Below are 12,662 nucleotides of genomic sequence, written 5' to 3'. Positions count from 1 at the left end.
CCGTCATACCGCGTTTGTGTGTGTGTGTGCGTTTATTGAATTGAAAGGAACGATTTCCCAGCACTGAAACCCGAATCCCTGCGTGTCCATCCAATTTTTTCCATCCTCCTTCCCCATCCCACAGCGACCAGCGGCGGAACCAGCGACAGCTCATAACTTTTGACTTGCCCTTCTTGTTTCCCCCTCCACTCTCCCACCCCTCTCTGTATGTGTGCACGTTCGTCCGGCTGCCCCCGGGACGGTCCAATCTCTTAATTGAACCGCAATCGAATATCCCGTCCATCCCTTTTTGCTTTTCTTTTCTTGCGCCCCTGCTTCGGGGGGTGTGTGTGTGTGTGTATGTAGCCTCCCTGATTTGGGGTGGGATGGCTTCAAGGGAAAAAGGAAAGTCGATGCTAAGACGTCCCCCACTACAGTTGCCGCCCCGACTGTGCCGTTTCGATGATGTCCCGTCGTTTTTCTTTTTCCCCCCCCCCTCTCTCTCTCTCTGTCTCTCTCTCTTCTCTTTCCATCTTTGCCTTTCCCTCCTCTTTTTTTTGGGAAGCCGGCCAAATTTCTTGCTCACTTCCGTTCGGTTTTTGCCCCCCTTTCTTGCTCCCTCCTCATGGGTGGGTGTGGGTTGGCAGGCAGTCTTCATCAGAAACTCATTTTCTTCATAAAAATCCATCCCAAAAACCGTGGTGTACTGGTGCTGAGGTGGCGCGGCAAAAGCAGCAGTAGCAGCAGCAGTCCTTCCACCCAACCCAACTCCCCTTGAGCTGATGCCTTTTTTCCCGTCGTTTTGCTTTCCCGTGTCAAAGCGAAAAAAAAGGGAATGAGAAGCGGTGGAAGCGAAATACCCCTCAGCCACGTGTTTCGATGCTGCGTGTGGCTCTGTGTGTGTGTGTGTGTGTCTATCCCGTCACAGAACCCCCGGTCACCCTCTTGCACCACCTTCTTTCCCACCGCCGCACTTACACAACCAACCGCAGAAGAAAAACTCCGAGTCCGTTCGGCATTTTGGGTTTTTGGGCGTTTTTCCTCCCCTTCAGCTCCCACGAAAAACCCATTGGGCGGGAGGGGGGGGAGTGGAAGCGGCAGCAGCAGCAGCAGCGGGAGAACGGTTCGATGATGGAACTTTTCCATTTTGCCGTCCCGCGTGTGCTGCGCGTGGCCCCTTCCGTTTTTCCTCCCTCCCCCTCCAGTCGGCGGGCAGGCGCGCTTGTACAGGGCAGCGGGGAAAAAAGATGGAAGAAATGAAGGCGAACGCGCGACCGCCACCGGCAGTCGCAAAAACGTGCCAACGTGTCCCCCGACCCATCCTAACTCTCCCATCCGCCGCACCGCTTCCGCTGAAGATGAAGGCGGAGTGGGTGGGTCGGTGGGTGTTTTGGGATGGTGCTGGTGGTGGTGGTGGTGGTGGATAAAAAGGGAAAATCCGTCCATCCGAACCGAAACCGAACGGAGAAGCTCACCTTCGTCTTCCATTTCCTTCATCTTCTCGTTCCCCCTTCCCCTCAAGCTTCCATTCCCTTACAGCAAGGAGTGGGAGACATTCCAAGAAGCGAAACCGTTCATCCCCCATGTCATCCATCTTTTTTAATTCCTGACAGTTTTACCCACCCATCCACCCACCTCTCTTTCTCTCCCTTTCGTTGGGTGGGTTGTTGTGAGGCGGCAGAAGGAAACTCAAAGCGACGTCGAAGAAGAATGTCCGTTCCGAGGCGGAACACCGTACCGTACCGCCCAGGGGGGGGGGGGGGGGCCGTCCGAACGGCCGTTGAGACGCGCTTCGGAAAAACCGGATCCCATTTCCCCCTTTCTTTCTACTTCTTTGCTTTTCGTGGCTTTCTTTCTTTCATTTTTTTTGTGCCTTCGTCTTCGCCGGCTCCCTTCTGTTCTGCGTTGGTCGATGCTTTGGTGCCTCAAACCCTCCCGCGCTTTTTCTCTTCCACCTCAACCTCTCTCGGTCCATTTACTGGTTGGACGTTGACTTTGGTACGGAAAAACTCCCTCCTCACTGCCGTACTTGGCACAGTAAGAAGACTTTGCTTACTGGGGAGGTTTTTGGGTTTGGGTTTGAGTTTGAGGATGAGAAATCTTCAGCTTTTCCTGCACCCCGTTTCTTACCTCCCATCGCGCTAACCCTCATCAACCCACGTACTTTGGGAATGGTAGCAATCTTCAACGCCCTCTTCCTTCTCTCTTCCCTTTTTTGCTTCTGATAAGGAATAAGGGGTGCTTGGCACACTGGAACTACGCTCAAGCAACAACTCACACACACACACCTTAGGATGGGTTGAATTAGAAGAAACGGCACCAGGATTCGCAGGGTCCACGAGCCACCAAACACTACCTTTCCCTTGTATCCTTCTCACCTCTTCATTCCTGGCGTACAAACAAGAAATAGAGCGTCAGTGTGGGGGTTTTCCCAGCCCTAAGATGGTTCCAGTCCCGTTGGTGATCTTTCCGGTGTGCAAGAGGTACAGAAAAAGTTGCTGCCTTCAGTTGGAGGGTTTTCCAACGCCCCTTCCCTGCTGGCATCCAACGAAGCGCACGAATGACGGTAGGTGGTACCGACGCTGGGATTAGTTTCTTCCATCAATTGGTCAATATTTGGTAGGAACGTTGAACCGTGGAAAATGATTAAATTTTTCACTTTCGCGCTTGTCGAGCGATGGTAAAGGAGAGAGAGAAGAAGATTGTGAGATATTTTTTTATACGATTTTACGCCAAAGCTATTGATATTTGGCAGTGCTTAGGAATTATTAAAGAAAAGTGAATAAGGATAACATTTTTAAGTAAATACAATCATGCATCAGACAAATCCAACCGTTCTGGTGCATTCTATAAGATGCTACAGGTTCATCAACAGGTAGCACGGAGTAAAATGCCTCAAAAGCTTTTCCACAGCGAAAACCGCCTAAAGGTATGCAATCGTCACAACAGTTTGTGATTATTCACAGTATTTTAGTTCTCTTTATGGAATATCGCATCTTAACGAAATTTATAATACATTTTAACGTTTAATGTATAATTTTTAGTAAATTTATACTTAAAAAAGTTTACTAAAAAGAATAAAAATACTATAATTTCGCACACACAAAAGCAGATTAGAAATAGACGTCACACAAACGACTCAACAATGCAGGGAAGCAAAAGTAGAAAGCTTTTCCGTTCCGGCTCTCTTCTAGGGGAAAGGGACAACACCAAACCACCCTGAAACCGTCCACCAAAGGAACAGAAAAACGCGTGAAAGTTGAAGGAACAAATTAAAAACACTTCCCACTCTCCCTTTCGTCCCGTTATTGCCCTGTGTGTGTGTGTGTGTGTGTGGCTTGGGCGCAGAGTGTAGAGAAAGAAAAAATGTACACACACTCCCAGTGCCCAGGCGAGTGACAGGACAAAGGTTTGCAATGGGATGGAAAGAGGGGGGGGGGGGAAACCGAAGGAAGGAAAGAGGAGAAGAAAGGGCCACCATTGCTCGTGGCCGTTCGTGGCATTCAGCAGCAGCAATAGCAGCACCACCAGAGGGAGTGTGCGAATCGAATTTTGTGCCTCACTGTTCCACCACACGGGGCACGGGGTTTTTTTTCATCAAAACGGCGCCCTTCATCCCTTCGTCATCCTTCAGTGTACGGGTTTTTGGACGCAGTGCGAGTAATTGGAGGAGAAACAAAGCGGACCAACAACAACAAAAAACTCTCCTCCTCCTCCTTCTCCGGCACGCAAGGCGAACGAACACAAGCGACCGACAGCAGAGAAAGGAAAAAAACCGAAACCTCTGCCCCGTCAACGAAAATGAAGAAAATGACGAGGGGAGTTGTGTGGCTGGGTGTGTGGGAAGGCGGCAGCGGACGCGGGGTTGGTAGCGCATTTGTCTTGGCTGTCTTGGATGGAGTTTTCGGACACGGGAGCAGAAGAAACACAAGCAGGCCTTGGGATTGGGAGTTGTCGGTCCGTCGGTCGGTCGGTCGGTCGTCGCCTCCTTCTTCCATCTCACTGCCCGTTTGAAGGTTTCGCCGCTCAAGAAGTCTTATCTCTCGGCCGGGGCTTCCCGCCCGAGACGCCCGGTCGGACGGTTTCGGGTCGGAAAATATAAAAATTAATTAATCTTAAGTCGTCGTCCAACCCCCCTCACTCCCGATTTTGCGCTTGGGATTTGGAGGGAGGCGGGATGGAATTAAAACGACGATGCTAGACACTGCTAGACGAGGGTTGGTTGTTGGCCCGTGAAGCATCCATCCACTGGGTGATGCTGCCTTCTCTCTGTGTGCCTGTGTGCCCTCTATGTGTGTGTGTGTGTCTGTGTTCCTTCTTCACTGTCGAGTGTAATGGGGTAACGGACCCGATAGGAAGTGGTGCTTCTGGATGCTTCGCACAAGTTGCCTTTGCTGCGATGGGAAGGATCCCTGTGGACGATAAGGTGGGAGATTCTAGAGGCACACACACACACACACACACACGCACAGTCTTTCTTCATTCGCTTCGTGTGGGGTTCGGGGTCTCCATCTACAGCTCCTCTGTGTAAGAAAGTTATGAAGATGGGGGAATTCTTACATCGAAGAAGGGCTAAAGTTTCATTTTCAGCCTTGGAAGGGAGCTGTACGTCTGTCTTACTGTGTGTGTGTGTGTGTGTGTGTGTGTGTGTGTGTGTGTGCGAATCATCTTGATCCTAAGGATTCAACAGCGACGCTCTTGAAGATGTCCAAAAAACCTTCCGCTTCGGGACGCGACAAACACAAAAGGGTGAACCCCCTTTTGGCATGGAACTCGCAAGGAAGGGTGTTTTTGGGGAGTTCTTTCCCTCTGTGTGTGTGTGTGTGTGTGTTATTGTGCTTGTATGCCCCTTTAACGAGCAAACTCACCGACCAACCGAGCTGACTGACACTCCCGGCGACATTCGCTTGTAACCGTCGTCACCGTCTCGCACAGGACAGGGAAAGTGAGAAGGAGCAGTGCGAGGACATGAAACTAAAAAAAAAAAACAAACGCACTCTCGATAAGAGGGTGCACAATCCTCCCCCGTAGAAAGAGGAGCGGAGAGAAGGTGAAGGAAGGAAGGGGGAAGGAAATGGAACCGCGCGGGAACACACGCACGCACGCATACGCATACCCGAGGGACACACGCGAAGAATTAGAAATGTCCCGGTGCCGCGCGACCCTCCAGCCTTGACAGGATCACACCACTCTCTCTCTCGCACCTTCCCCCACACAAACACACACACACAAAGGGAGTCGAAGGCTTTTAAAAAGCAGTCGGACGCTGACGGGCGGAACGAACAAACACGCGCGCGCCCGGCACGATGATGAAAGTAGCGTTCGATGTCACCGTCACCGCGGCCCCGCGGGAGGGTAGGGCAGCAAAGGGAACAGTAGCGCGAATGGTTTTCTGTCCCCACCCCCCCGGGAAATGGTGCTCTCTTTCCATGGCTGAATGCGAGTTTTGCCTGTCGGGTGGAAGCGTGCAACACACTAATGCAACCGTTTTGCGTCTTTGGACTCTGGGAAAATGGAATTGAAAATATTGTTCATAACAAAAAAGTCTGTATTTGTTGAAAATAAAATCGGAAATAAAAAGAAAAAGAGAAAAAAATAAATGCACAAATAAATAAAGAACAAAAAAGAATGCACGAATAATCCTTCACGAATCATTAAAAATGAAAACAAACATTAAAACAATGAAACAGAAAAAAATGCACCAAACAAAGCAACCTTTGAACACCGCTTTCGCGACACTCTCACTAGTGTGTCCCCCTTCTTCTTCGCACTTTTTAAAAGGATACTCTTTTCGCGTTCACGCACCGTTCACCCAAGCAAGCGCCGGGTTCTGCAAACTGCTGCTGGAGGGACCCTTTCACCCCTTTCTGACACCGCTCCTGCCGGTGGTATATCCTGTTGCGTACGCGGGCCCAGGAGCAAAAGAAGGGGGAATACACACAGACACACACACCTTCAAACCCCTTTCGAACGCACTGTCCGGGCGAAACGGGCGATGGGCACACAGCCGGAATGATGACGGTGTGCGCAGAGTGACACACATATTACGCGGGATGAGGATGGTAATGTGCTACCACGCACCTATCCCATGATTATAAAAGGCTCGAGGGATGGCTCTCTCTCCCTCTCACATACGCTTCCCTTTTTTCGCTCTCTCTTTTTTATCCATAGGGATGGGTGAGAGTGTATTTTTTTCGCATTTTTTGTTTCGTTTTTTATGGCGCCTAAAGGTAGGCTTTTTGCATTTCAGCGAGGGCGCGCTGGGCTGGGCGGTTACGGCATTTCCCATCAATACGCGTTAAGTGGAGTGTGTGTCGCGGTGTGCGTGTAAATACACCCGTGCGCAAATTGTAAGCAGTTTTTATTTGAATTTAAGGAATCAATTTTTCAATTCGGAAAATTAAAACAACACAAATTTGGGATGTGCAAAAATGCTGAAAAGAAAATAATACAAAAATACTCTTTGAGTTACACACTGTATTCCAGTGTGAGCTGTATCCGTTCTCATTGATGCTGTATGGTGGTTCCATCTTTATGATTAATTTTAATTCCCCACTGGTTGCAAAATACCGTGCTTGTCATTGCGCTTTAATGCATTTTCAAAGGAAAGGGTTATCGAGGCTGCGAATCTCATTTTGTTGTATAGATTAATTCAATTCATTTCTCTTTTATTCACTGCTGTTATCTAGTTTGAAAGATCTTTTCATATTGTTTCTCTCTATTTTATCTATTTTTCTCTTGTTTTTGCTTATCTTCTTTCAATCATTTTCCATTTTCCGTTTTATTTTTCAAACATTGTTAACAATTTTTTTACTCTTTGCTTCTTTGCTTGCAGGATTCTATATCCATGCCGTTCAACAGTGAGACGACGGAAAACAATGGAAGCACGGCCAACACGCCCAGTGAGGATGCGTATGCCGGTATGTTTGTCATTCTTGGTTTTTCCACTTGTTAAAGCCCCTCCCAGTAATTACTCCTCTACTTCTGCTTCACCTCCTTCTCTTCTTCCTGCAACAGGTTTAATCAAAGATGCGGACAAGTTCAAGCTGATGCTACTGGCGTGGAACTACCAGAACTCGGCGGCAGGTAAATGTTAGTGGTATCCTCAACCGCTTACCCCGTCTGCCCCATTACTGACCGTTTGCGTCCTCCCCGCTTTTCCCTTTTCTGCACACTACAGCACAAAACGGAGGCGAAGGACCGGACCTGGCGACGATGACGAACCTGTGGCAGCAGTACCAGAACGCGCTGGCGATGACGGGCAAGACGAGCTTCAACCAACTGCCGGTAAGTGAGCGTCAATCGTCCCCAATCGAACAGCAGCAGGACGAGACGAACTCGTCCGAGCAGAAGGACGAGGACGATCTGTCCGAGGACGACTCGGAGGATCGGCTCGAGGCGACGGTGAACGATCCGGAGCGGCTGAAAGCGTTCAACATGTTCGTGCGGCTGTTCGTGGACGAAAACCTCGACCGTATCATACCGATCTCGAAGCAGCCGAAGGAAAAGATACAAGCGATTATCGACTCCTGCACGCGCCAGTTCCCGGAGTTTGCCGAGCGGGCCCGGAAGCGCATCCGCACCTACCTGAAGTCGTGCCGGCGGAACAAGAAGACGCGCGAGGGCTGGGAGAACACGGTGAGTCCCGTGGCGGGCACGGACGAGGAGGTGGGTGGCAGCACGTCCGCTGGCGGAGGGTATGATCGGTTTGGTATGCTTGTATGTTTCCAGTCCCGCCCCACGCCGGCACACCTCACGTCGGTGCAGGCGGAACAGATACTGGCCGTGGCGTGCGAGAACGAGAGTCTCAATGCGAAGCGCATGCGCATCGGGCTGGAGCCGATCAGCCAGACGGTCAGTCAACCGGCGGCGGTAAGTTTTATGGTAAAATGGTCGCTTCCAAACGCATCGCGCGCACCGTGTCCATCCATCCATCGTTGTTGTTGTTGTTGCTTGCTTGCTGGAAGGGTGTGGAGTGGCGGGAGTGTTTAGCAACAGCTCTCCCTAGGCGCCTTCCATTCGTTTTAGGCAACCACAGACACCCACACACACACGCGCAAAACCATAGCAAACGAGCCACGGCTGTACTAATGGCGCCCATGTCCAACGCATCTCGGGGTGTGTTGGTTTTGCTCTTTTCTTTCCCTGCCGCGCTCATTGCAGACGTCGGCCGAATCCCCGACGGCAGTGCCGACCATGTACCAGACCCTAGCGAACCGCGAACAGGAATCGACCTCCGTGTCCACGATCAAAAGTGAACCGATGACGAGCGTGCCGAAGATATCGCCCGTTCCCAGCACACCGACCCCGGACATGAACCAGATGAAGCTGTAAGCAGAACCGCCTGAATGTATGCAATCGCCGCTGCAACAGACGATTAACGCGCTCCTTCTCCTTCTCTCCCACTGCAACAGCAACATACCCAGCGCGAGTGCCAGCTCGACGCCCACCATCCCGACGACCGTACCTACCATCTCGAACTTTCACGACTACAACACCGGCTTCTCGAACCGCTCCCAGCACTACCAGAACTTTATGAACTCGGTCAACAACAGCAGTAGCACGAGCAGCGGTGCCACGACCAACACGACCATGTCCGCTGCCGGCACCGGTGAGTTGTGGAGTCAGCTGAGCGACTGTAGGCCAAGCCAAACCCCCGAAAGCCCTGGCTACGCACCGTGCAGAACCATGCTAACACCGCGTGTTTTCTTCTTCTTCTTCTTCTTCTTCTTTTTTGCATTTCCATTTCGGTTTCCTCTGCATCATTGCAGCCGCCCCTACCGATCTGTCGATGAAGCGACCGATACTGGCCCACAAGCTAAACAGTGCGGAGATTACCGCGGTGAAGCAGCTCGTCACCGGCTACCGGGAGTCGGCCGCCTTCCTAATGCGCAGTGCCGACGAGCTGGAAAACTTGCTGCTCCAGCAACAGTAAAGGCAGCGAGAGGAGGGGAAGAAAGAGAGAAAAAAACGTTGATATGTATGTGTGTGTGTTTGTGTGTGTTACGGTGTGTTTCAGCACAAATTGTAAAAAAACGAACAAATTAAACGCAGAGCCTAGCCTAGGCACGCTAAAACGGACACTTTTTAAGGAATTTCAGGAAAATAAATGTGAACCAACAAAAAAAAAGGCAAAACAAAACGCATTAACCAGTAAGGAGCATTACAAAACAAAAGAAGGGAAAGTAGAAAACAGTGAACTACACAGAGAAACACAGGGTGATAGAGAGGAAACAAGGAAAACAAAAGAGAGAAGACAAGAAGAGGATGAAAGTAAAGCAAGGAAGAAATGGTGGTTTGAAATTACAAACGAAAAGTGCAAAGTAGCAGAAAGACTAGCAGAACAGAACAAGACAGAGAGAGAGGCACGAAACAGAGGAGAAAACAAAAAGAGATAAAAAAGGGAGGAACAAATGTGTATAAATGTAATGAACAACAAGGTATTGCGCCACTACAAGTGCTACCAGTTATCTTTCTCTCGCTCTTTGCTAAACACTAGTTGAGTTTAAGGACTACCAACACTACTACCATATTCGTTTCTTAGGTTCTTTATTTACACTTACGTACTAATAATAATTATTATTGTACAATTGCTCCACTCCAGTTCCGGGGTTTCTCGTTTTCTTACTCGTAAAGTCGGGCGCAAACGTTCGCTTATTTGGGTAGGGTGGAGGGTAAATGGGACAACGGACGGAAGTCAACAACCGGAACGAGTCAAAGTCAGTGGAATAAAATCATTATTGGAAGATATAAAACAAAGATCTGAGTTGTGGAATTACTCATGATGCGATTGACGACCAATGAACCTGTGAAATTTGAAAAGGTTCTCGAAAATTCCCAACATATTTGGTACATCCTTCCCATCTCCAATTTATTCCAATCAGCCCCAAATTTGGATAGTCACCTCCATCACCTAACCACTCTCCACCAAAGCCGACACATCCTTACGCCATACAGACCAACTTCTCGTTCTGCAGATAAGCCAACTGATTGCGCAGCGAACGTATCTGCAGCTGCGCATCATCAAAGCTCGACGACAGTACCTTGATCTGGGAATGCATCTCCCGCAGGGCCTGCTCCCGGTTTCCAATCGTAAACGATGCCTCGGCACGACACTGGGCCAACTCGCTTTCCAGCTGACTGTACCGCTTCTGAGCCGTTTCGCGTTCCTTCTCTACGCGCTGATTTGCCCGCTCAATGATTTTGGCACTCTCGGTGCGCAGCTCGTCCAGCTCCCGCTGCCAGCGGATCGCTTCCTCTTCGACCTGCTGTTTCTCCTTCGCCATCACGTCCAACCGTTCCTGCGCCTGCTCGAGATCGGTTTGTGACTGCTGGAGCGCCTGCTTCACCTCGGTATCCTTCGCCACGTGCACCTGATGGAGCCGATCTTCCAGCATCTTCACCTGCCGCAGCGAACGCTCCAGCTCGGCAAACAGCGTCTCGTTCGATTGCTTCAACTGTTCCGCCTTCGCTTGCTCGTCCTCTAGCAGCCGCGGGTAGGGCGTTAGGTGGCGCAGCTTGTCCTGGAACTTGCGCTTAATCTGCTCGATCTCGAAGTTGATCTGCTTCTCGACGCGCCGGTTCGTCACCTGCAGCTTGCTCATCTGCAGCCGCTGCTCCTCGACCTGCTGCTGGGCGGCCAGGTACCGGGCGCGGTAGTCGTCCAGCTGGGTCGCTTGCTCGCGGATCAGCACGCGGAACTCGTCCTGCTCGTCCAGCAGCTCCGAGCAGCGCTTCTTCAGCAGCTCCCGCTCGGTGTGCTCGGGCGTCGGGTCTTCCGGGCCGGCCTGCGCTTTGGCCAACCGCTCGCAAAGCTGCCGACATTCGGTCGTCTTCTTGGTGTACTCCTGCAGCAGCATCGTGTACTGCTTCTGAGCTTCGCCATCCTTCGGACATACGGCCGGTGCGACAGACTCACGCAGCGGACAGGTCTCGCTCATATCACAAAACGTAGAAGCTCTGCCTTGCGCTACGGAAGGTCGCGAGTACGATATTGACTTCCTTGCCGCCGGACTCTTCTCGCACACCGAATGCGATGGCTTTGCGCAGGCCTCCTTCACCGGACACTCCGACTCCCGGCCCATCGGGCCCAGCTCCTGCTGGATGGTGTGCAGCGCCCTCTCCATCTCCTCCAAATTCTGGCCCAGCGTTTCCGTGTTCGTTCGATAAAACTCCAACCGCTGCATCATGTCCGTCTCACAGAAGCGGGGCGTGATCGGGGCGACCGGCTTCGGATGCCGATCCAGTATCGTGTCATTATCGCGCCGCACCTTGTGCACATCCGCCGACAGCCGATCGAGCCGGCCCTGCAGGATCTCAATCACCCGGTCGCGGTTCATCAGCTCCTTCTCGAACCGTTCCACCAGCTTCGCATCGGGACAGCCACCCGGCATCTCGCCCCCGACCTGCTCGTCCGCGGACGAGCTGAGCGCCGACAGGGTGGAATCGATCGAAAAGCGCCTATCCTCACCGACCGGCACCGACCCGATCGTCCACGGATTCGCACAGTACTCGTCCAGCTTGTCCGGGCAGAGCGGGATCGATTGCCACTGGTTTGCCCCTTCCTGGCGCTGTTCCGCAATCACATCCGCCAGCAGCTTGTGCTGCAGCTCCGCCTCCTTCTTCAGCCGATTGCGCAGAAACGCCAGCTCCTCCCGATCACAGTCGGCCTTCGGTTTCATCGCCTCCTTTTCGCGAATCTTGCGCTTCAGCTCCACCATAAAGTTGTTCTGCCGGTCGAGCTTCTGCTTCAGCTTGGCCAACCGCTTCGACTGCTGGATGGCGGCGACCGAGGCCGACGGGTGGTTGGCGGTAGGGGTGGACCGCGGTCCGCCCGCTTCATCATCGAGCTCGCCGCTCGGCACGGCCGGCAGTTGGGCGATGATCGCTGCCAGCATGTCGGTCGCCTGCTGCTGCGCAAACGAGGCCGTCGAAGGTCGCGCACTCATTGTTTTCGCTTACTCTAGCCACACGACACACAACGGGATTGTAGGATGAATTCAAAGAAAGAATTTGGCTGCTTGCTAGCACACGTGTTGGCCAAAGAGGGATGTTGCGTCGAACCGTACCGAGCACTGAACCGTTTTGAACATTCGATATTGCTGGCAATGTCTACTACGTGCACGGCACGAAGCGGGGGGCACGCGTTTTCGAAGCCATGGATTGCTTCGGATCGGATGTTTTGTAAGCAACCCGCGTCTACCAACAACTTTTGGATGTTAATTTTTCACTTTATTTAGGTCTACACACTGCTTGCTTAGATGTTTGTTTGCGTTCCCGTTCGCGATCATATACAAAATGCTTAGTAGCAGCAGCAGCAGCAGCAGCATACAGGAATTTATGCTGTGCCGCTTGTTGTCGACGGATGTACGGGGTCTGTGTGTTCCGTCCTACAAAAAAAAAACCCGGACCGATAAAGGATTTGTTTGCCCTTTTGCTCATGATGCTGAGCGATTGTTCGAGGTTTTGGTTTTTTTCTATCTCTTACATTTCATTCTTGGGCTTCTTACTTCACAATAATATCTACAACGTTTGTTCACTAAAGGGGAGGTATACCACACTTTTGGGGGGGAATGGGGAATGGGGAAGAGGCTTTCTTAAGTGCTTTTGTTCAGTTTTTTTGTTGTAGTTGTCGCCAAATGTACTAAACTCTATTCGCGTATCTCTACTCTATGCTTTTTTGA

The 12,662-nt window shown here is 51.3% G+C and overlaps 2 protein-coding genes across 4 annotated transcripts in view; one reads left to right on the top strand and one right to left on the bottom strand.

The window, feature by feature from the left end:
* The window catches only part of LOC121597111 (nucleolar protein 4-like), a 50,390-nt gene extending 41,045 nt beyond the window's left edge, over positions 1 to 9,345 (top strand). The window contains exons 6-12 of one of the 3 annotated variants that reach the window (XM_041922648.1): positions 6,815 to 6,899; positions 6,997 to 7,071; positions 7,160 to 7,617; positions 7,711 to 7,863; positions 8,143 to 8,309; positions 8,394 to 8,590; positions 8,751 to 9,345. In XM_041922648.1, the coding sequence (XP_041778582.1) occupies positions 6,815 to 6,899; positions 6,997 to 7,071; positions 7,160 to 7,617; positions 7,711 to 7,863; positions 8,143 to 8,309; positions 8,394 to 8,590; positions 8,751 to 8,914 (1,299 nt within the window). In that variant the 3' untranslated portion in view covers positions 8,915 to 9,345. The remainder of the gene's footprint in view (positions 1 to 6,814; positions 6,900 to 6,996; positions 7,072 to 7,159; positions 7,618 to 7,710; positions 7,864 to 8,142; positions 8,310 to 8,393; positions 8,591 to 8,750) is intronic. The other 2 variants (XM_041922649.1, XM_041922650.1) reach the window with 2 other exon arrangements.
* A 479-nt stretch (positions 9,346 to 9,824) lies between these two features.
* Positions 9,825 to 12,191, bottom strand: LOC121597113 (golgin subfamily A member 4). The gene has a single exon (XM_041922651.1). It carries the CDS (start codon positions 11,925 to 11,927, stop codon positions 9,924 to 9,926), a length of 2,004 nt encoding a protein of 667 aa, XP_041778585.1. The 5' UTR covers positions 11,928 to 12,191; the 3' UTR covers positions 9,825 to 9,923.
* Between the last annotated feature and the right edge of the window lie 471 nt (positions 12,192 to 12,662).

The sequence above is a fragment of the Anopheles merus genome, chromosome 3R (assembly GCF_017562075.2).
Source record: "Anopheles merus strain MAF chromosome 3R, AmerM5.1, whole genome shotgun sequence".
NCBI lineage: Eukaryota > Metazoa > Arthropoda > Insecta > Diptera > Culicidae > Anopheles > Anopheles merus.
Note: the sequence above shows the minus strand (reverse complement) of the source record. Positions and strands in the feature narration are given on the sequence as shown.